This window comes from Panicum virgatum, chromosome 4N, assembly GCF_016808335.1.
Source record: "Panicum virgatum strain AP13 chromosome 4N, P.virgatum_v5, whole genome shotgun sequence".
In the NCBI taxonomy this organism is placed as follows: Eukaryota; Viridiplantae; Streptophyta; class Magnoliopsida; order Poales; family Poaceae; genus Panicum; species Panicum virgatum.
In genome coordinates, this window is record NC_053148.1 from 4,982,007 (window position 1) to 5,005,693 (window position 23,687).

At 45.3% G+C, this 23,687-nt stretch overlaps 2 protein-coding genes across 3 annotated transcripts; both read left to right on the forward strand.

Annotated features, from left to right (window-relative positions):
• Positions 1-14,672: 14,672 nt before the first annotated feature.
• On the forward strand, positions 14,673-16,165 carry LOC120671206. 2 transcript variants are annotated; one of them, XM_039951488.1, is made up of 3 exons: positions 14,673-14,748; positions 15,609-15,944; positions 16,027-16,165. In XM_039951488.1, the coding sequence occupies exons 1-3, from the start codon at positions 14,737-14,739 to the stop codon at positions 16,054-16,056; spliced, it is 378 nt and encodes a 125-aa protein (XP_039807422.1). In that variant the 5' UTR covers positions 14,673-14,736; the 3' UTR covers positions 16,057-16,165. The 2 variants fall into 2 exon arrangements, 1 of the variants encoding a protein (XP_039807422.1); XR_005673539.1 differs by lacking the exons at positions 14,673-14,748; positions 16,027-16,165 and adding an exon at positions 15,404-15,502 and having other exon boundaries at positions 15,609-15,849.
• Positions 16,166-19,996: 3,831 nt separating this feature from the next.
• On the forward strand, positions 19,997-22,948 carry LOC120668971. Its single transcript, XM_039948796.1, has 2 exons — positions 19,997-20,469; positions 20,627-22,948. The coding sequence occupies exon 2, from the start codon at positions 20,806-20,808 to the stop codon at positions 21,931-21,933; it is 1,128 nt and encodes a 375-aa protein (XP_039804730.1). The 5' UTR covers positions 19,997-20,469; positions 20,627-20,805; the 3' UTR covers positions 21,934-22,948.
• The last annotated feature ends 739 nt before the right edge of the window (positions 22,949-23,687 follow it).

Below are 23,687 nucleotides of genomic sequence, written 5' to 3' on the forward strand. Positions count from 1 at the left end.
TTTTTTGGTGCTTACCATTAGCAACTTGATGGAAGAACCTAGTACTATCGTCTCCTTCCAGAAGTGTTTTTACTTTGGCTCTCTCGTACCACTTGATTTCTTCTTCTCTCAAAAGAAGAACTAATCTCTCTTTTAGGTAGTGTTTATAATTAATTTCCTGATCGGAAAGAGGAGCCATCTCAGCTTTTTTATCCAGATTTTCTAAAAGAGCTAGGAGTTTCTTCTTTTCTTTTCTATAAGTTCCTGCTGTGTGCTTAGCCCAGCCTTTGAGATGTTGTCTGAGCCTACAAATCTTATTCTGCCATCAATCCAGTGGTGTACGTCCTGAATAGTCTGATTGCCAAATGTTTACAACCATATCATAACACCCACCCCTAATTAACCATTCTTTTTCAAATTTGAAAGGACGTTGGTCGGGTATATGGGTGGACGCCCCGTGTTAAGGACTAGAGGAGTGTGGTCAGAAATATTTCTATCTCTTGGTTCTACAGTTGCTAGAGGAAACTTATCTTCCCAATCTGTACTGACGAGAACTCTATCCAGCTTCTCAAAGGTCGGTTTGTCTCCAGGACCCGCCCAAGTATATTGACGGCCGGACATAACAATCTCCTTGAGATAGAGATTCAGTGACAGCATTGAACAAATTTGGCCATTTGTAGTCAAACACTCTGGGGCTCTTATCTTCCGGTCTTCGCATAATATTAAAATCACCCCCAATTAGATAATAGAGCGATTCTTTTTAGCAAGTGTTTGCCAATTTCCACTAAAAAAGCATGTTTGTTCTGATATTGTGCCAGGCCATAGACCGTATAAAGCACAAATTTGAAGCCATCGCTTTTGCATCTTAAGGTAAATTTCACAAAGAAATCTCCCTCAGCAATGGCTCCAATATCAAAAACATTCAGATCCACTCCTAGAAGGATGCCTCCAGATCTACCATGTGGTGCCATTCAATGCCAAAGGAAATCCCGCACCACACACAAATTCTTTAAGGTATGATCTGGGAAATCATCTCTGCTAGTTTTAGAAAGAGCTATGAAATTAATTTGCTCTTCCTTAATTAAATTATCCAAAAATCTGTGTTTAGCCAAGTCTGCAAGACATTTGCTATTCCAGAATATCCCTTTTATTTGAGAACAATTTTTGAAGGGGTTTTTGGCTTCCCCTCGTGAGGCCTTGTGAGGTCAAGGCGCAGCTGATCTTGCCGCTAGAGGGCGCAGCGGTGGTCCAATGGGTGCTGGTGGACGCACCGCAAATCTACGCGGCGCATTCACTGGTGGTTCGCAGGCTGCCGGTAGTGGGGGCAACAGAGGCACTAACGCCCCCCAACCCTTTCCCGGTCGAGGTGGTGGACGTTCACATGGTGGATGTGGTGCTCAGGCTGGTGGTGGTGCCGTTCATGTTCCCAATACTGATGCTGCAGTTCCTGATGACCGGCCACAACAGGGCAGGCAAAAGAGGAAACGTAAGGAAGAGACAACTATCAAACTTGATTGTACAATCTGCTCAGAGGAGCACTACACTAGTAAGTGTCCTTAACTCTGTGGTCCTAAGCCGACGCTATCTTATTGTGGTGCTGCCACGGATGGTCTCGGTTTCTTCAGTATTCAAGCTGCGAGGCCGTATCATATTGTTCAGAACACAAGTGTAAATGTCTCTGCTTTGATCATAGTGGACGAAGGGGTAGTTTCGATGGATTTGCTTAGGTCCGAGCTGGCGAGAATTATTCCTGTGCAGTGGGACTGGGCAGTGCAGGAAAATGGAGATAATTCCTACCTTGTCCCGTTTCCTTGGAAGGAAGAGCTTGAGAGAATTGTTGCCATTTGTACAGTCACTACCAAAAATAGAGTGGGAGTTCTGATTTTTGAGGAGTTTGATGCGGAAGTTAAGCCTATTAGGTTTTGGACCAAGTGTGGCTTACTGTGACTAATGTCCCTACTCCCCTCCGAGCTTTCTTGCCTTTGTGGGCGGTGGGTTCGGTGGTGAGCCCCACTCAGAAAGTGGACATGCATCATCCTTGTCTTACGGGGAAGTACGCATGCATTCTGGTGGCATTGTTGAATGTCAAGGATATCCCAAAGAAGGCAGACATATGCATCAACAGGAGCATTTATAGAGTGTACTTTAAGGTTGATGAAGTGGTACTCGATGACTCCTTCAACCCAGAGGATGATGATTTATTTGGGTGACGATGCCATTAATGGGATAAATGATGATACTCACCATGATGTTGATGGCAGTGGTGACCACCAGATGGAGGATGCAACAGATGGTTCTGTTCCAAAGGCTGCAGACTCACATGACCAACACTCAGGTAAACCTGCTCAAGATATGAATAAGAAATAGCAAGTTGTAGTAATTGATGATGCCCTTGACATAGCCTGTGAGCAGCTGATTAATGAGATTAGTTTTAAGGTTATGCTTGAGGCTGATGGCGATGATAAGACTTATTCACCGCCAACTGCTGAGGACTACGCAACCTATTGTGCTTTGGTAGATTCTTCAGAGGCAGGTTCATCGTTTGCTTCAGAGGTGCCGGTCCCTGTGATGGACATGTCTGATTCACCAGGTGTGGTCGTAGCGGAGGCATCGAACACGGTATCCCTGGGGGTTGCTGCGTAGGAGATGCTGCCCTCGTTGGTTCAAGAGGGATTCCAGGGTCAGGCGGGGGATTACAGCGCCTCGGCAGGTGATACACCGAGGCAGGTGCCTGTCGGGCCTGGCCCTGAGCAGCCTCCTACCGTGCTTGTTGGTGGTGTGGGCGATGCCAGCTCTGTTCTCGAGAAGATGTCGGCGGATGGCACTACAACGCCTGCTACACTGTTCCTGCAGGAGGAGCTTACTGATGCTGCGCCCGAGCAGGGGGATTCATTGGTCGATCCTCGGGTGGCAATAGTTGATGAAGGGATTCCTAGGGTAGACTTGAAGCTGCCCGCTGCTCAACCAAAGGACACAGGCGGGAATGTACTGGGAGCTGACAATCTCAAACCCATCACTATTCGTAGAAGCTCCAGATCTAAAGCAAAGGCAGATGAATATACAGAAAACTGAGCGGATGGCTGCTAAAAAGAACCTTGAATCTCCAGGTACATCTTTTACCAGCTTTTCTTATTTGCGTATTGTTTCAAACCTTGGTAGGGTAAGCATCAACTTAGGCTCTAGTGATGATATTGTTAAAACTTCTATTGTTTCTATCAAGAATCTTGAGATAGATAGAATGGTGGTTCATGCCAATAAGAAAGGGTAATTTAAAATCTGATAAGTTACAAGTTGAGAGTGACGATGAGAGAGAAGCTAGACTCGACGCTGTTCTCAGCCACGCTTGTGGTAATCTAAATGAGAATATCCAGGACATGGAGACTGATCTCATTATTAACCTTTCTCTTGTTCATCGCAAGACAAAAATCAAGCACTGCCAAAAATCTTAAAAAAAGGCAGATTCCCTAAGAAGGAAGGCGAGAGCTGAGGGAAAGCATAAGTTTTTTGCTTGGCTGTTGGCGCAGAGTAAAGTCCTAACTGCAAACAAGCTCTTGGCAAGGAACTGGCCTTGTAACCCTATTTACCCCCTCTGTCATCAAGCGATGAAAAAAAAACTGAGCACCTGTGTCTGCATTGCATTTGCGCAGAAGGTTTTGGTTCAGGGTAAGCACCTTTTCGGGCGGCCTGATCGCAATGCCCAAACTGAATAGCGACGTGGAGAAATGGTGGAACACAAGGCGAGTCAAGGTGGAATTGATGATGTACACCGCTCGGCATATTTAGAAGGCAAGAACTAGAAAAAAGTTTTAAGACAAGCATGAGAGCCCTTTACAGGTGTTTCTACTGATGAGGACATGAAACCTATGGATACGACCATGATAGTTAAATACAAGGTGAGCTCGTTCCAATATTTGCATAATGATTTTTGGTACAATTCACTTGGTTCCACTTGTACATGTCAATCTTTGATTGTAGGCACAAATGTAAAGTTGAACTCTCGGTTCGTCGGTAGACCGATAGTGAATCAGTGCGAAGGTCATAACTCAGCCATCCGGAGTGCGATTGAGGTCCATGAGCTCTTGATGGAAAGCTTATTTGATAAGCTTTCAAATAGATCTACTCCCACCTCAATATCTCATCGGTAAGGTCTTCAAATCATCAAGACATTCTGCCATTGTTCCTGCCGGAAGTTGTCATGGGCTTGTTGTTCATCCTTGGGATCCTAGCCCAAGTTGGAGCACCCCCAAAGGAGGTGGGAGACACACAAAGGAGTCCCTTGGATGTCCTCCACCTTGCACACCACCTTAGGAGACCAGCAATGGTGTCCAAGTCGAGTTGGAGGCCCAATCCGTGTCAAGTTCGAGTCTGTTTCGGACTCCAGGAACAGCCCGCACTAAAATGGACACCCAGGTCGCATACGGAGTCGGATTTGGGCACACTTGGTATGGATGGAAAGATAATTTCAATATGTTTCCAATGGAACTGGTCTCGGACCCAATTTCATCTGGAGTCGACGGAAATCGTCGAAACAAGATGATGTCCAGAATCTGTCTCGATGTTGCATCACCACTTTTCGGTTTTTGGGCCATGTATCGAGTTGAGCCCATTAGGGGTGCGACCAAGGGGGTGTCAGACCCGGGGCAACGGAACTGCTTACAGATATAGAATGTTCTAGAGTAACAGATAGCTCATGGATGCACCTTAACTCCCTTGTAACTACCCGAATAGGCGTAGGACTAGCTACAGTACAAAGGAAACTATTCGATTGTGTTGTAGTAGGACTCCAACTGTACTCGGCTAGGACTTTCCATGTAACCATGTCCCCCCGGATATATAATTGCGGGCAGGGACCCCCTCCAAAGACATCTACACCTAAGGCAATACAGACCACCACACAGGACGTAGGGTATTACGCAACTCGCGGCCCGAACCTGTCTAAATCTTTGTGTTCCTTGCATCATCGAGTTCCAGAGCTGTCGATCCTTACCTACAAACCCTACTGCTAAGGGTATCCCTGAGCAGACTTGGTGGTAAACACCAACAGCTCGCGTGCCAGGTAGGGGACTCGGCGAGTTCATCGGCGAGTTCGATGGCCACTTTCGCTTTCAGCACCATGACGCCTCCCAGAGGCGCCACCTTCATCTTCGGTTCGTGGGTCTGCGTCGCCAATGGTTCAGGCGGCTTCGATAGCCATTTAACCAACTTTCCCATGCCGAAGAGCTCTACGTCGGAGGACTCCAACAAGCTCGCTAGATCTCATGATTGCAGCGTTATGTTGCTTCCCGACCCCGCCAAGGAGATCGAGTAGAAACTCGAAAATAATTCGAGTTCTATTCGAACTCAGATTGATCTCAAACTGAAATCCACTCGGATTGTGACTCTTATCGCGCAACCCGTCTTTGTTTTGCGCAATTCATCATCTATTTATAAACAGATGATTAGATCCTCCTATGAAAATAGCTTGGATCGCCTACTTCACGTCGAAAACCAATCAGCCACCGCTAGCTGGGAGGCACCCGTTTTTGACGTTTACCCAGATCCAGTCGAGTCACCTCAAGACAGCCTGGATTTCATCACCAATGCGGTGGCTAAGATGCAACTCAAATCTTGTCGAGGTCATACCCTCGCAGAACTACTCGACAACCTACGAGAAGTTGCTAGCATTGATGATCTCCCATTTCAACACGGCATTCCCCTCGAAACCGAGAGGGAAACTAGCTCCGGTGGAATTGTCCTAGCTGATTACGAATCAGACCTGGAAAGCTTCTCTCACGAGTGTTTGGTTCCGGTAATCATCCAGCCCGGAGGTGCTCCAAGCCACCATGATCCAAATGAAGCCTTGGATCAGATCTCAGCAGACAACCTGACCCAAGACGCTCCAGCTGATGAAGACGAAGTCACTCGTACAACCTGCAGGGAAAGGAATCAACGCAAAGAAGTGCGCAGGACTCGTGCGGCCGAACGTGCTCGTCTCCCGCAATGCAACCTCAACAACGAATTCAACAATGTCGTGGATCCTATCTTCAGAACACCAATCGCCACAATGACAGAAGCAACCCTGCGACTCATGACGATGCCCCAGAATCCCGAGTTGGAATGATTCATAAATCTCACCAAAAATGTTGTTGAACAACTCAAGAGATAGATCCCCCTTATCCTCGCTTCACGGTACGCGATCAAGGGCCACTGCAACAGCAATACCTCAAGCAAGCCGTACCCCCGGAGGCCACCAGCATCAACAGTAGCAGGAACAGCAGAACCGAAGAAACCAGGAAGCTGCGAGTAGTCATCGCCCCAGAGGTGGCCAACCACAAGCAAATCAAGCTCATGGCCCTCAGCCAAACCGCAACAACAACAACCGTGGGAACAACAGGGAAGAGGTAGCCGATTCCATTGTGGACGCACGGGACATCATCAACGTAAGACACAGACCGCAACTTGCGGACAACTCCGACCGCTTCCAAGCCCTGAGCAAGGCTTTCGACAACATCGAGTACCCAAAGGATTTCAATCCTACGAACATCCAAAAGTACGACCGTAAGTAAGACCCTGCTCAATGGTTATGTTTATACTCGACCGCTATTAGTGTTGCAGGGGGAGATACCAACACCAAGGTCCTCTACCTCCCTATGGCCCTGGAGCCCGCACCCCTCACATGGTTCGAAAGCCTGGCGCGCGAGTCAATCCACTCGAGGGAGGACCTCAAGAAGGCGTTCGCCGACAACTTCCAAGGGTCGCTACACCGAGTAGCTACTCGCCACGCCCTATCCATGATCAAGTAGGAGCAAGGCGAGTCGATCAGATCCTACATCAAGCGCTTCTTCGACACAAGGGCTACCATCCCCAACGTCGCCGACGATGACGTCATCGACTACTTCCAGAGCGGCATCACCGTCCAGTCACTATATCACGACTTTGGGCGTAATCGGCCCAAAATGGTGGTAGATCTACGTGACATGATGTAGCACTGGGCAGATGAAGAGGAGCAAGAACGCAGTCGCTTTCCCCGCCACAACAACGACAACAACGGGAAGCGCCACAACGACCGTGGAGGGCCCAGCAACCAGCGGGATCCTACGCGTAAGCGTAAGCCTGATGACACTGTTGGTACTATGGATCGCACACCGCGTGGTAAGAAGGGCGACAAGCCGCAGGACCAGTTCGACAAGATCCTCCACAATAAAAGATGTCCAATCCACCCCAAGAGCAACCACTCGATGTGGGAGTGCACGATCCTGCGCAAATCCTTCCAGTCGGCACCTGCTACTGTTCCAAAGAAAGAACAAGACAAAGATGATGAAGATGACAAGAAAGACCCTGATGGTTTCCAACAGTACCAAAATGTCGTCAACATCATATTTGGAGGAGATCCTAGCTTCTCCAAGCGAGCTCAGAAGCTCCTACTCAGAGAGATCCTCTCAGTCGAACCAGCAATTCAGAGGCCACTCAAATATAGCGAGGTCCCCATTACCTTCTCCAGGGAGGATCAGTGGACCAGCTTCTCTGAACCTAGAAAGTTCCCGCTAGTACTCGATCCATTCGTTCAGGGCTCCAAGCTTACTCGAGTACTCATCGACGGCGGAAGTGGGCTCAACCTGATCATTGCAAGCACATTGGTAAAGATGGGCCTCAACTATATGAGTCTGTTTACTCCAAGCAAGGCTCCGTTCTACGGCATCGTTCCTGGAAACTCTTCTACACCAATTGGCTCGGTCACCCTCAAAGTCACATTTGGTACACAACAGAACTTCCGGACAGAGTACATCAAATTCGAAGTAGCCGACTTCGAGTCCTCTTACCATGCTATCTTGGGAAGACCGGCACTAGCCAAGTTCATGGCATTACCGCACTATGTCTACCTGCTCCTCAAGATGCCAGGCAACACAGGAGTCCTTTCACTACGTGGAGACCTCATCAAGTCTTTCGAATGTGACAAGGAAGCAATAGATCATGCGGCCACAATCTAGGTCCCTAGCTCTGTCAGCGAAATACTTGCTGCTGCTAAGGAACTCTCCCTCAAGGAGTCGATGCCTTCCAAAAAGCAAAGCCAATCATCGGTTAAACCAACTGCTGATGAGGGCACCAAGACTATCCAGTTACAGGAGGGAGACGACTCCAAGAAAGCCATCATCGGAGCAGGACTGGGTGACAAATAGAAACTCGAGCTCGTCAACTTCCTTAGGGCCAACCGAGACGTATTCGCGTGGAAGTCAGTGGATATGCCAGGGGTGCCCAAGGAGTTGATCGAGCATGCCTTGAAGGTCGACCCTAATGCCACACCAAAGAAGCAACGGCTACGGCGTTTCTCACCGGACAAGCGAGAGGCCATCAAGAAAGAGTTGGCAAAACTACTCGCAGCAGGGTTCATCAAGGAAGTCTACCATCCCGAATGGTTGGCTAACCCTGTGCTCGTCCAGAAGGAGGATGTGCGTCGACTACACCGATCTAAACAAGCACTGCCCAAAGGATCCTTTCGGGCTACCATGCATTGATCAAGTAATCGACTCAACAGCAGGATGTGTCCTGTTATCCTTCCTCGACTACTACTCAGGGTATCATCAAATCTCCCTGAAAGAAGAAGACCAAATTAAGACGGCATTCATCACCCCTTACGGGGCATACGCCTACAAGACCATGTCCTTCGGGTTGAAGAACGCTGGTGCTACCTACCAGCGTGCGATACAGCTGTGTTTCTCCGATCAGCTACATCGCAATGTTGAAGCCTATGTTGACGACGTCGTTGTCAAAACGAAGACCTAGGATCAATTCATTACTGACCTAGAAGAGACCTTCAACAGCCTCCGAAAATTCCACTGGAAGCTCAACCCAACCAAGTGCGTCTTTGGTGTACCCTCTGGAAAACTACTCGGATTCATCGTCAGTAACCAAGGAATTGAGGCTAATCCAGAGAAGATCAATGCCATCATGGCCGTGGACGCTCCAGCTACCATCAAGGACATCCAGAAGCTTACAGGCTGCATGGCAGCCTTGAATCGATTCTTGTCCAGGCTTGGCGAACGCTGATTACCCTTCTTCAAACTCCTAAAGCGACAAGATAAATTCGAGTGGACTACAGAAGCCGCGGAAGCACTCGAGAATCTCAAGCATCATCTCCAGTCACCGTTGATTCTAATAGCTCCACTATCCGGTGAGGAATTACTCCTTTACATCGCTGCGACTACCCATGTAGTCAGTACGGCAATAGTAGTCGAACGCCCGGAGGAAGGCCACGCTTACGGTGTTCAGAGACAAGTCTACTTCATCAGCAAAGTACTCTCTGAATCAAAGGTTAGATATCCATCAATTCAGAAACTTTTGTATGGAATTCTAATCACCTCCAGGAAGCTCCAGCATTACTTCGACGAATACAAGATCTCAGTCATAACTGACTTCCTATTGGGGGATATACTCCACAATCGGGATGCCACTAGACAAATCTCAAAGTGGGCAGTTGAACTGGGAGCTTTGGAAATCAACTTCAAGCCAAGAACAGTAATCAAGTTACAGGCACTAGTCGACTTCTTGGCTGAATGGCGGGAAAATCAAATTCCAGCACCCCAGAACATTCCAGAGCATTGGGTGATGTACTTCGATGGCTCACTCAAGATCGATGGAGGAGGCGCAGGAGTTTTGTTCATCTCCCCCAAGGGAGAACAATTGAAGTATGTGTTCCAAATCTTGTTCAAGGTCTCCAACAATGAAGCTGAATACGAGGCATTGCTACACGGCCTCCGACTAGCAGTATCTCTCGGCATCAAGCGACTACTTGTCTACGGCGATTCTCTACTCGTCGTTCAACAAGTCAATAAACAATGTGACGTCAACAAGGATACAATGGACGCATACGTTGCAGAAATTAGAAAGCTCGAAAACAAGTTCTCAGGATTGGAAATCCACCACGTCGATCGCAACAACAATGTGGGAGCTGATGTCCTCTCCAAACTTGGGTCCACTCGAGCAGCTGTTCCACCAGGAGTTTTTGTCCATGAACTTCACCACCCATCAGTCAAGGAATAAAGCCAACAAGCCACTGACACAGAGGCCCCAGCCACAGTCAGAGAAGCGGCATCCTCGGGCAAATGGACAAGTTGAGCGCATCAATAGTTTAGTACTCGATGGCTTGAAGAAAAGACTCTATGATGCCAACACCAAGAAAGGTGGCAAATGGATTCAAGAACTACCTCACGTAGTCTGGGGGCTGCGAACCCAGCCTAGCAAAGCAACTAGACAATCTCCTTTCTTCCTTACCTATGGGTCAGAGGCTATACGACCCGCTGATATCATGTGGAGATCCCCAAGAGTAGAAGCCTATCAAGAAGGAGAAGCAGATGAAGCTCGACAACTGGAGTTAGATTCAGTCGAAGAGGCCAGAGTCAACGCCTTAACTCAATCGGCTAGATATCATCAAGGAGTCAGACGCTATCATGATCGCAACGTCCAGTAAAGATCCTTCAACATTGGAGATCTAGTACTTCGCCGGATTCAGGATGAGACAGGACTGCACAAGTTAAATTCCAGATTGGAAGGTCCCTTCATCGTAACTAAGGTTACAATACCAGGTTCATACAGAATCACTGATGCAGATGGCAATGAGGTACCGAATTCCTGGAACATCGAGCACTTGCGCAAGTTTTATCCTTGATCCAAGCAGCTTAGTGGTGTCAGTTGACTTCCTTAATAAAGTGAGGATCCTTATTGGCATATCGACTACATTAAAGGCAATTTGACGGCATCACCAGGTCAGGATAAGCTTACACAGTTTTCTATCAGAACAACTACACAAGCCGCATCCTTTCCCTTAAAGGGCACAACCTACTCGCCTAGCTCGAGAAGGTGAACGGATACCTTTACTAGTTGTCCATCTTGGGTAACTCGACCGAGTTCATCCTAACAGGTCAACTATGAGGAACTCCAGCATTGTTGTAAATGTAAAACTACTCGCTTGCTCGAGTACGTTATGGATACTACTACATTTTGTCCATCTTGGGCAATCCGACGGGGTTCGCCCTAATAGGTCAATCTTAGTGGTTACTCCAGTCTACAAGTTAGACACCTTACTTGCCTCGCTCGAGTAAGCTTCAGATATCTTTATGGCATTTACATCTTGGACAACCCGACGGGGTTCGTACCTAACAGTTTTGCCTTAAGGATTACTCTAGTCCTTGGTTAAAGGACACCTTACTCGCCTTACTCGAGTAAGCCTTGGATATCCCTATGACATTTACGTCTTGGGCAACCCGACGGGGTTCGTACCTAACAGTTTTGTCTTACGGATTACTCCAGTCTTTGGTAAAGACACACTACTCGCTTGCTCGAGTAGTTTATGGATACCTTTTCAAGTTTCTCAAATCGGGTAGTCTGACGGGACTCACTCTAAATGATTAACTTTAAGGATTACTTCATTCAAGTATTCTACTCGATTAGCTCATATTTATCCTACGGTATCAGATCATGCTTCTGAAGACACACCAACAGGATACGAATTATGAACAACGACAAGAATCCAATGAAGATTACAAGAGTTGTTACAAGCAGTCTACTCTACCATGTTCTTCAGAATTTTCTCCGCAATCACTTCTGATTCCTTACAATACTCTCGGAATTTCTCATCAGAGCAACTGGGAGCTATTCCTTTAGCTATCGGAGTTAAATTAAACTGAGGCAAGTATGACTTGACAACTCCTATCATATGGGTTAGATAATTCTTGGAAGTAGCCGTCATAACATCAAAAAAATTCTGGGGAGCTTCTTCCAAACGCTCCACCAAGGACTTGCTACTTGACGACTCTTCTTCAGTATCAACCACATCCACAAGAGCTTGAGCTGCTGCTATTAGTCGAGTATGGTCTTTCGGAGAACCTGATGGGAAGATATCTCAGAAATTGATATGACAAAGCAAAATCAGGACAAAAGATCGAGTGCTTACAGGCTTGGGCAGTTTGCAATTGCTTCTGAAGCCTGGAATTTTTCTCTTGAAGCTTTGATCTTTCTTCTTCAAGGTTCTTAATCTGGCGCTTCATGTCACAAACCTCCAGATGATGCTGCTGACTTGCTTCATAAAGTTTGTTTCGAGCAGCAAGGGTTCATCCAGTCGTTTGGCAATCATGGCCTTTTGCTCCTCTAAGATCTTCCGATTGTCTATAGTCTTATATAAAGCATGAGACTTCAAGAAAGATCGAATGGCTACATCTTGAAACATACAAGGCGAATTTGGTCAGACATCAACAACTACTCGATGAAGACAAGTAGTGGCAGAAGACTCACCTTGGTAAATTTAAAGCTCCACTGCATATAATCTGCAAGTTTCTTCATGTTGTCTAGAGACAACAGTGGATCATCAAATAGTTCCTTTCCCATCTTTCTGGGTTGACTGAGGCATAGACTGGAATGGTACCAGTCGAACGGAAGGATCTTTTGACCCTTCTGATCCACTACTCCCAGATCCACCAGCTTTGGAGGTTCCTTCAGCAGCCGCATGAGTATCAGATGTTTCAGGGCTTGGTTCGTTTGGTTTCTCAGCTGTGTCTGCACTCGGCAAACTAGCAGTCGGGGTCTCGATCAACCCAATTACAAGAGAATCAGGGGCTGATCAACTAGTTCTTTCTGAACCACTCGACACCCAGTTGTGGAAGTCTTGGACTTGATCTTTCTCATGTGCCAAAAGATGTTGGATCCTAGCCAAGCAAGATTCTGAATAAGAGAGCTGAGGCAAACGGGATACAATTAACAAAATTTTATATACTTACTAGCCGGCATCGAGACGAGGAACTTTCCTCTGCAACATTGATCCGGGAGCCACCTTCCATTCTTGCTGTCATCAGAATCAACATTTACAGAAGTCGGAGGCATACAATGCCAGAGTTTATAATTTTTCTGCAGAAAGAAGCCAATACCTAGTTAGAAAATCAAAAAAGGCTAACTACAAGTACTCGACATGGTATCTAAAGCACATACCCAGGCATTCCCGGGAGGATTTTGTGCCGAGAAGAGTGTTGGAAGCGTCAAAGACTTGTCGAAGTTATCGAGTACTTTGCAGCATCTCTTTATTACTTCAGACTGAGCCATTGGTTCTGAGGACATCCTAGTGGGATCATGCGTACCTTCATATCTAAAGGCAGGATGCTTTCGCAGCTGGAGAGGCTGCGTCCGGTGACTGATAAATGAGAAGACCACATGATCTCCAGTGACTCCCTTCTTCTTAACAATGGCTATTGCACGAAGAATGGCTTCAACTTGCTTGCCACTAGGTCCTCTACTCGACCAGTTCTCCTGGACTTGGGGGGGGCACCAGCAGTCCTTTCTGGAAGTGGGGATTCAAACACTACAAGAGAAACCACCTACCACGACTAGAAATTAGCAACCACGCATAATATGTGGTCGTCGTGTGGTATTCCACATTGGGCCAAGGCTTATACAGTGAACACGACGACGAAATTAAATCCTGTCGTTGTCCAGCTGCTTGTGTGGTCGTTAACTGGGTTGCTGTACCTTGGATCGGGGGGGGGGGGGAAAGCGGGATGCCAAAATTTCCTGCTCTGATTTGGCCGACTCCAAAAAAAATACTATGTTTTGACTCAATGAAACAACTCTATTTTTGGCGCAAATATTTCTGATCTGATAGAATCAGTTATTGACTCCGTAGTTATCTATTCGCCGGGTCATCATAGGCCGTAGGGATCCCAAGCGACCGTGTGGTTACTGCTCCCTTTCCTGCATCTCCATCTCCATCGACCTCCAGCAGGCGCCGCTGCCGTCCCCGCTACCCGTCGCCGGGACCTTCGGCCGGCGCCCCTGCTGTCCGCGCTACCCATCGCCGGGACCTCCGGCCAGCGCCCCTCCCGTTCCTGCTACCCGTCGCCGGGACCTTCGGCCAGCGCCCCTGCCGTCCCCGCCGTCCATTGCCGGCACCTCCGACCAACGTCATCAGTTTCTCCAACCAGGACTATCAATCCGTCCGGCAGGTCCGTTAGTTTTGATTGCCATCTCCCTAGTCAATTTTTATGGGCTCCTACTTCAGAAAATTAAAGGGGCGAAGTGCATTGTTTGATCTGACAATTATTCATGCTCCTTTTGGCTCTCATGCCCAGTTGCTTGTCTATCAATAACAATTAGGCGTACTGATACATTTGGTCTTGTTCATTTAAATAAGATTTTTGTAATTAAAATCATACCGGTAAATGATAGATATCTCTGTTTTGACTCCATATATATTGGTACAGGTAGTTAGGTAGTCAGATATAAAACACTAGATGGCACCAAGTAAGGCATGGATGGATTTGGTTGATGAACGTATCAGTGAGGAATGTTTAGATAGGAACATCTCCAAAAAAGATATTTATTTGGCTGGTGTAAAAAAGTTTCTGGACTATGCCTTTAATAGGACAGGTAGCTCTGATGAAATTAAATGTCCATGCATCAGATGCTGCAATACATACTCCAAATCTCGTGGAGAAGTGTATTCCCATCTTAAAATCATTGGGATCATAGGAAACTATAGATTTTGGTATCATCATGGAGAAGTTTTGGGTGAGCCTAAGACAGATTCAGAAATTGAAGAGGATGGTGGCTCTTATGAAATAACTGAAGAAGAAGGTTATAATGGAATGGAAGAGTTAATGATGGATTTATTTCCCCAAGAAACTAACCCAATCAGCAACACTATGACGGCACCAACTCCCAATGAAGAATATGATCAGGAACCAAATGTTGAAGCTGCAAAATTCTACAGATTGCTTGAAGACTTGAGCCAACCTCTTTATGAAGGATCTAGTATATCCAAATTAGCTGCTACTGTTAAGTTGCTTAATACAAAGAATTTGGGGAAGTGGAGTAACAAGTCCTTTTCTATGTTAGTGGAGTTACTCCGCAAGGACTTTCTACCAGATAATTCCACTTTGCCAAACTCTTATTATGAAGCCAAAAAGATTATGAAGGAACTGGGACTAAGCTACATAAAAATCGATGCTTGCCACAATGATTGCATGCTATACTGGAAAAATGATATAGATGCACAATTCTGCAAGGTATGTAACAGATCGAGATGGAAGAAAGATAAGCATTCAGGTGAAGAAATAGTGTCAGCCAAAGGGAAGAAGATCCCAGAGAAGACTATGTGATATTTTCCAATCAAGCCAAGACTTCAGCGACTGTACATGTGTAGGAAAATTGCTAGTTTCTGTACATGGCATAATGAGGGCAGGGTAGATGATGGCGTGATTGCCCTTAGTAACATAATTTCTTCAAATTGTAGGAAAAAAGCAAGAGAAACTCCACAAATAGATCTAGATTAAAAATTCATCATCGCAGTGGCAGCAAACCTTACAGACAGATCATCTGGGACAATGTATGTATAGACTGTATAGATTTCATTGCTCCCTTTTTTTACTTGTCAATTCATTACATGTTCCATTGTTCTATTACTATAGGTGGCAACGAAAACAAGCCTCCAAGTTTGGACACATTATTTTCTATCACTCACACAAAGGGTGGAACTTTTGTGGATTCTGAAACCTCCAGCAAGCATGTAAGTTTATAATTCCACATGAACCTTTTTTTTTGTTCAGTGTTACCTCATAATAGTTACATATGTGTTGGTATAAGCCCCTAATTCAGATTGTTTTGCTCTACAGGCACAGATTCAGAAGGAAAGGTTGTTGAACCCTTCTCTTTCTAATGTAGAACTTGTGGACAAGTGCTTCCCACCCACAAGGCGTGACCATGTTGTTGGTTATGGTGGTGGAATAAAAGCAAGAGACTTGAGAAGTCCAGCTATTAGCAAGGCTGAACTGATAGAAAAACTAGCACAGTCTGAGCAAGAAAGACAAGCACTCCAGAATGATAATGAAGTCCTTCGTGAAGAAAATCGAAAAGTTAACAATTGTATGAGCCGAATGGAAGAAGAATGGGCACAAATGAAGAAGTATATGAGTGCTAACTATAGCCAACATGATTCACCAGGATCAGCTGTAAGCATGGACACTCAAAAATATTGTTTATTCATGATCCCCCCCTATTTTTCAGTGCTGATATGAAACATTCATACTGTAGGGAACAAGATATCCGGATGAAGATTATTAAAACAAGACAAGTGAATGGTTCATGAGCAGATCTACGTTGCATGCATATGCCAATTTTTATAGCTAGTTTGATCTTCTTTACAGGATTGGCCTTAGCCTTTGTTAGTTTCATGTTCTGGACATCTGTTGCAAAAAACACAAAGTACTATGATGTTGGATTATTTTTGTTGCAAATATATTTTTTTAACAAGCATGCATGCTTTTCCTATTAAAAAATATATGGTTTCCCTACATGGTGCAAAGCGGTTGTTAACTCCCCACAAGTAGCTGATCTGAAAATATTAGCCTGGTTGTTAATCTTTTTGACGTGGTTGTTAAAACTATTTACCATAGTAGAAAGTTGTTGCTGATAGAAAAATTGTGGTCGTTAAAAAAGAAAGAAATGGTCGTTGAATGCCTTATGCAACATGTCAAAATAGTATTAACGATCAAAATTGTGGTTGTTATCAATTAAAATGTGGTCGTTGATAGTAGAGTTTCAACAACCACATATTGTGCCGTCGTTGTAAAGTTAACGAACGGAAATTGTATGTGGTCGTTAATAGTATTAACGACGGAACTTTTAACAACCATAGACGACCACACTTTTGTGGTCGTTAATAACTTTAAACGACCACATCTGCACTTTTAACAACCACATATCCTGTCATTAATAACCTTTTCTGTTGTAGTGAAAGTTCCCAACATGAAACCAGAATTTCTTCCATTCGGCTCCTTTACCCGCCGGATCATAAGCCAAGTACTCGCCTCGGTTCTCAGGGCGCAGTACTAATTCACATCCCCCGACGACGGCTGGATTGGTGGCATTAGGGATTGGAACAAGGAAGAAGAAATGTTGGAAAAGGTGGAAATGGGGGAGAATTCCAAGGAATGCCTGACAGAAATGAGTGAAAATTGAAAGAAGTCTATAGAAAAATTCTGACACGGGAAGAGTGAGACCACGTTCTACAAAATCGTGAAATATAATGGTCTCAAGGATACCTTCCATGGGGCAATCTTCTCCTTCACCAGCACGCCACTGGCTTACGCCCTGCTCTTGGAGGAGACCCATACTCTCCAACTCCCGGATCAGTGATTCAGACATCTTGCTTTTACGCCAACCTGTGGACATATTGGCGATTGTTTCCTCTTCAATCTTGGACTTGTTCTTCTTGGGAGCCATCTCACAGTCACGAGTTTTAGCTCAGGGGCTACGAGAGGGGCATTTGGATTTTGACTGAGAAGAGGCAAATGTGAATCTGAGTTTGACGGCGGCCAGGAGTTCAAGGGGTAAAACCCTTGGAAGTTTTCAACTGGCTTTATACGGTCTTCAGGGGCAATTTTATGAATATTTGGAATGCCAACGGATTCTTTCCTTCTAAGGGAAGTTTTCAGTTTTTGCCACGAGTTTAAATTGATTCTTAAATCTAAATGGAGGGATTTAAATTCAAGACTCGGGGGCTGCGGAATATATGTATCAGAGATTTATTTTTCAAATTTTTTGAAAAATAAAGAAGAAAAAAAGACTGAAGTGACCCTCAACCAAATTCTAAGATTCAACCTAAGGCTCGGGGGCTACTCTATATGGAGCGTGAATACTTCGCGTACCATATATGATCAAGATTTCGGGGCTTGAGCACCTCACAGCCTCGAAGCAAATGAAAGTACTTGAAGGACTACTCGACGTATCTGAAGGAAGAACCAGAAGCAACCAAGTGGATGTTCTGTCTACTTGAAGTACTCGAAGACGCCTAGCCAAGTACTCGACGCCTGCAGGACTCAGCTACGAAGAGCTCGGGGGCTTGTCAGACCCGGGGCAATGGGACTGCTTACAGACATAGTATGTTCTAGAGTAAGGGATAGCTCATGGATGTACCTTACCTCCCTTATAACTATTCGAATAGGCGTAAGACTAGCTATAGTACAAAGGAAACTACCCGATTGTGTTGTAGTAGGACTCCAACTGTACTCGGCTAGGACTTTCTATGTAACCATGTCCCCCCGGATATATAAGGGCGGGCAGGGACCCCCTCCAAACACATCTACACCTAAGGCAATACAGACCACCACACATGACGTAGGGTATTACGCAACTCGTGGCCCGAACCTGTCTAAATCTTTGTGTTCCTTGCACCATCGAGTTCCAGAGCCGTCGATCCTTACCTACAAACCCTACTGCTAAGAGTATCCCTGAGCAGGCTTGGCGGTAAACACCGATAGGGGGTCTTGCACGAACTAAACCCTTTATAAGCTGTCGCCGCCGCCATCGTTATACTTTGGGTTTTGCTTAGCGAATTTCTTGAATGCCATTGACCCCACATGTCATAGACACAAAAAAAATCTCTTCAATGCCATTCAGTGGCATTCAAGGGATTGGTGAAAATTTCAATGGCATTCACGGAATTAACTCTAGATTATTCTGTCAAGAACAGTTTCGCCGCCGTGTCGGTTTGTGAGACCCCAACTTTGAGATTAATCATTTATCTACAGAGTCACTTCAAATGAGTTGCGTTCTTTCGAGTTCTTGCTTGTGTTCTTCGTTGCGCTTGCAGGGATTAGCCTTCTTAGAGAGGTCAACCGGGTTGTGACACGGTTGATAACCAGAGGAGTTGTGGTGCTAAGATTGCTGGATTCGGGTCTTAGTATCTGAAGCCGGATCAGTGTGTCTCGCCCCGCCTACAAAGAGAGTTATCCAGAACCTGACGGAAGATCGGGAACCCACGTCCCCATTATTTGGTAATCAGAGCTTTAGGTATACCGTCAGGTTTACATCAATCTTTTAGTTCGAGTATTATCGTCTTCGTCCCATAGTCCACCGCCATATTTGTTTTCTACCTAAAACCATCCGCGCCATAACCTTTGCATAATTCAGTTTCAGAGTTCGTAGTGTTGAGTTTTTGTCCTAGTTCAAGGTATTGTTGCTGGTTTAGATTGTGTTTCAGTCTAATTTATGTGCTCTCCCTTTGTTTTCCGTCAACTCTTGCCATCACCATCCACTAGATGATCTTTTGTCCATATCACATCCTGATTCGAACGTCTTCCATAAAACAGTCATAACTTTTGCGTCCGAACTCAAAAAGGTAAAAATTTTATACCTACGGATAACTACAGAAAATTTTAGATCTGTTTCAGCCTAGCTTTGCTAGGTTCGAAAAAATTAGAATTGCTAAATTCGATCAGGAAAACTGAGTTTCGGGGCCGACAAGTTTGGCATGCATTTGAGAGCACAATCCTGATTTTGCATAGACCACATCTTTTATCCAATTGAGCTCATATTTTTTGTGGTTTGTTCTTGTGTATGAAAAGGTTGAGCAAAAAAAAGGTTGAGAAAAAAAAGAAAAATAGTGAATGAAAAAAAAGAAAAAAAGAGAACATAAGCAATAGCCAATAGCTCTATTTGTTTGTGGTGCCTTTTAGGGCTGGGCAAAATTAATCGAGAACCGGGAACCGAACCGAAAAACTGAGAACTAAAACCGAAAGAACCGAAACCGAGAATTTCGGTTCTCTGTTCGGTTCCCATTTCCCAGGAACCGAAATTCTCGGTTCGGTTCGGTTCTAAACCTCGGTTAACCGAGGAACCGAACCTATCAGACATTCAGCCCATTAAACATTTAGCCCACTGGAGCCCAATAAACAAACCCAAGCTAAACACCCTGCCAGCCCACGCCATCCACATCCACGGCTCCTCCAGCCCCTGTCTCCTCACCCTTCACCCCCAATCCCCATGCCGCCCCGACCAGTGCCCAGCCCCGCCCGGCCGGCGAGCACCCATCGCCCTCGGGCCCCGCCCCCGACCAACGCCTGCCGCCCGCCGCCCCTACCCCCTGCGAGCGTCCGCCCCAGCCGGCCCCTGCCCACACCCGGCACGCGGCACAGCACCTGCACCCACCCGGCCAGCGCTTGCCACCGCCAGCCCCCGCCAGTGTCAGGCTTGCGGATCGCTCCGCCGGCAGCCGGGCACGCCGGCCCCTCCAGCGCCCGCCGGCAGCCGGGCGCGCCGCCTCCTCCTCAGATCTATGAAGCTCCAAGCCTGACCTCGTCGGCGACCGAAGCGCGGATCCAAGATGCCTTCGCCCGTGCGGGGCTGTTGCTCGAATTTGCGCCGCCTCCCCTGCGACGATGCACTCGCCTGCCCCTCTCAATCCTTGCTGTTGTGTGTCTTCATTTTCCTCATCTGAGAGTTCGGTTCCTTCGATTAGAACCAAAACCGAACCGAATTAACCAAAACCGAATTTTCTCGGTTCTTACGTATGGAAAGAACCGATCGGTTCCTATTTTCTAGGAACCGAACTTCCGTGGGAACCGAGGTCGGTTCCACCCGAATGCCCAGCCTGAGTGCCTTTTGCCTTATCCTTGTTCGTTGCTACCTTTCATTTGATTCCCTCTCTTGTTTGTCATGAATTGGTGCTAGGAACAAGTATAGGCCAGCAACTAGGTCAAGTGCTTTGGATATTTATTCAATATTGCTATCTGTTACTGATTTGTGTGCCACATACATATATTTATTTATTTGTGTGCCTCCCAAGATCCACATATTACTTCAGATCAGTACACCCAGAGGATCTTACAATCTTGGTACCACTTCCTCACAGGTATCACGAACCAGCCACCGGTTGTACCATCCACTGCTAGCGCTGGTAAGAATCTTGTAATGGCTTGGTAAGACGCTTTATTTTGTTGTGTTGAGAGGCACCATTATGCACTTTCATAGTAGTTGATAGGGATAATCTTTTGTTGTCTTTCTCCTATTGCTAACCTTTTGTAGGACAACATGAGTAATGTAGCCCAACAAGTGTTCAGTTTACAAATGGAGAAGGTAGAGAAAAATGAGTGCAACTATTTGTTCCAGACTTACTTTGTTGTGAGGAATCGACGTTGTCGTGTCATCATTGACTGTGATAGCAACCGTAACATTGCAAGTTTGGAGTTGGTCGAGAAGCTTGGTTTGACCACACAACCACATCCATGTCCGTACTATATCCAATCGGTAAATTCTTGTGACAATATAATGGTAGATAAAATTGCACGCATTGAATTTTTCATTGGTACTTATAGGGATAGTGCAGGATTTGATATAATACCTATGCAAGCATGTCATTTATTGTTTGGTCAACCATGGAATGATATAAACAATATTTTGCATAATACGGTTGCCAAGAAATTCTCTTTTAAACATACCGGTAGAAAAATTACTCTTATAGCTATGAACGCGGCTGAAATTTTAGAAGCCGATCTTGAAAGAGCAGAGAGAAGAAAGAATGAGTCTTTTAGAAAAAAATGGATTATTTCAGATGTTATAGTGCCTTCCTCTAGATTTGATTTTGTACAAAATGAAGGTATCACTTTGTCTACTATTGGAACTAATATTTTGCAGCATGTATCTAAAAAAGAAGACAAGGTGATAGAGAATAAACAGATAATTGTCTCAGATAAGAGCTCTCTTGATGTGCTGAAATTGTCCACCACTCATGCTACAATAGACCAACATTTAGTGGACACCAAATCTAATTTGGCTTTGTCACATGATGAATATTGTACTGATTTTTGTGATAAACAAGAGTTGTGTGATAGTTCTATGTTCATCCCTGTGCCACAACTTGTGAAGGAAACTGATCTTTTTGTTTTGGAACCAAAGACTTATGCTAAAAATAAACATTTGATTCCAATTGCTACTGAAAAGGACGAACAGAAATTGTTGTCTTCTTTAAATACTTTAGGTTATATAGAGTTTGATACTTTGTGTGCTCTTAGTAGTTTGGAGGTGAAATTTAAATGTGTTGGATTGCCATGGTTATCTCGATGTACATATCACTTTATTGGCAATTATAATTGTAAAGGAGCATACATGGTGCATCGTGTCTATATGTGCTCAAATCTGAAATCTCCTTTGGTTGTGTAAGAATTTGATCAAGTAGAAGGTTGCAATAACAATAATCATATCTTTTCGACATCCCCTAGTTTTGTTTTAAAGAAATAGGTTAACTTTAAAGAAACAGGATGATGAGGATACGACCATGATAGTTAAATACAAGGTGAGCTCGTTCCTATATTTGCATAATGATTTTTGGTACAATTCACTTGGTTCCACTTGTACATGTCAATCTTTGATTGTAGGCACATATGTAAAGTTGAGCTTTCGGTGCGTCGGTAGACCGATAGTGAATCAGTGCGAAGGTCATAACTCAGCCATCCAGAGTGCTATTGAGGTCCATGAGCTCTTGATGGAAAGCTTATTTGATAAGCTTTCAAATAGATCTGGTCCCACCTCAATATCTCATAGGCAAGGTCTTCAAATCATCAAGACATTCTGCCATTGTTTCTGCCGGAAGCTACATCATCGTCATGGGCTTGTTGTTCATTCTTGGGATCCTGGCCCAAGTTGGAGCACCCCCAAAGGAGGTGGGAGACAAACCAAGGAGTCCCTTGGACGTCATCCACCTTGGCCACCACCTTAGGAGACCAGCAAAGGTGTCCAAGTCGAGTTGGAGGCCCAATATATGTCAAGTTCGAGTCTGTTTCGGACTCCAGGAACAGCCCGCACTAAAATGGATGCCCAGGTCGCATACATAGTCAGATTTGGGCGCACTTGGTATGGATGAAAAGATAATTTCAAGTCGCTTCCAATGGCACTGGTGTCAGGTCCAAATTTATCCGGAGTCGACGGGATTCGTCGAAATAAGATGATGTCTAGAATCTGTCTCATGTTGCATCACCACTTTTCGGTCTTTGGGTCATGTATCGAGTTGAACCCATTAGGGGTGCGACCAGGGGGTCTTGCACAAACTAAACCCTTTATTAGCTGCCACCACTGCCGGGTTTTGCTTAGATTTATTCTGTCAAGAACAGTTGTCGCCGTTCATCGGTTTGTGAGACCCCAACTTTGAGTTAATCATTCATCAGCAGAGTCACTTCAATTGAGCTGCGTTCTTTCGAGTTCTTGCTTGTGTTCATCGTTGCGCTTGCAGGGATTAGCCTTCTTGGTGAGATCAACCGGTTTGTGACACATTTGATAGGGTCTTAGGATCTGAAGCCGGATCGGTGTGTCTCGCTCTGCCTACAACGAGAGTTATCCAGAACCTGACGGAAGATCGGGAACCCGAGTCCCCATTATCTACAAATCAAGGAGGAGATGGACCTTCATTGGCAGGTGTGCGGGGCTTACCAGCCAGCGTTGTTTCCATGATTAGTGTCTTTCTAGTTACTTGTTTTCGAGTTGTTCTAATTTTCTTATGGACCTTCATCCCTATGAAAGGTTTCATTTTGTTGTTTCCAAGAGTGCCACATCACCAAAACACAAATGAAATTTGGATGAAACTCACTCCACAATGCATTGTTTCGTATTTGTTATTTCATAAGCTCTCATCCCATTTAATTCTAAGACTCATCAAGAGTTCGTGCATACATGGTTTCATCTAGATCAAACTCATTTCGTCTCTCTCTTTATTAAACTAGTGTCACATCATCTAAAATAGTGATATGGTACCCTATTTAATGCGTATGAAGATCTCATGAAATTTTCACTGGGAGTGACCATACGTAACTGTCGAACACTCTTCTCCTCCTAAAATATGGCAGCACTCTTGCTAACTTTTTTTTTCTAAAAAAAATCGTCCATCAGCCTCGTCTCCTCTTGGACACAAGGACCGAGCGATC

Coding starts and splice junctions, on each gene's coding strand:
- LOC120671206 (XM_039951488.1), top strand. Junction 15,945..16,026: donor ATGATTCACCAGGATCAGCT/GTAAGCATGGAC, acceptor TTCATACTGTAG/GGAACAAGATATCCGGATGA.
- LOC120668971 (XM_039948796.1), top strand. CDS start 20,806: ATGAGTAATGTAGCCCAACAAGTGTTCAGTTTACAAATGGAGAAGGTA.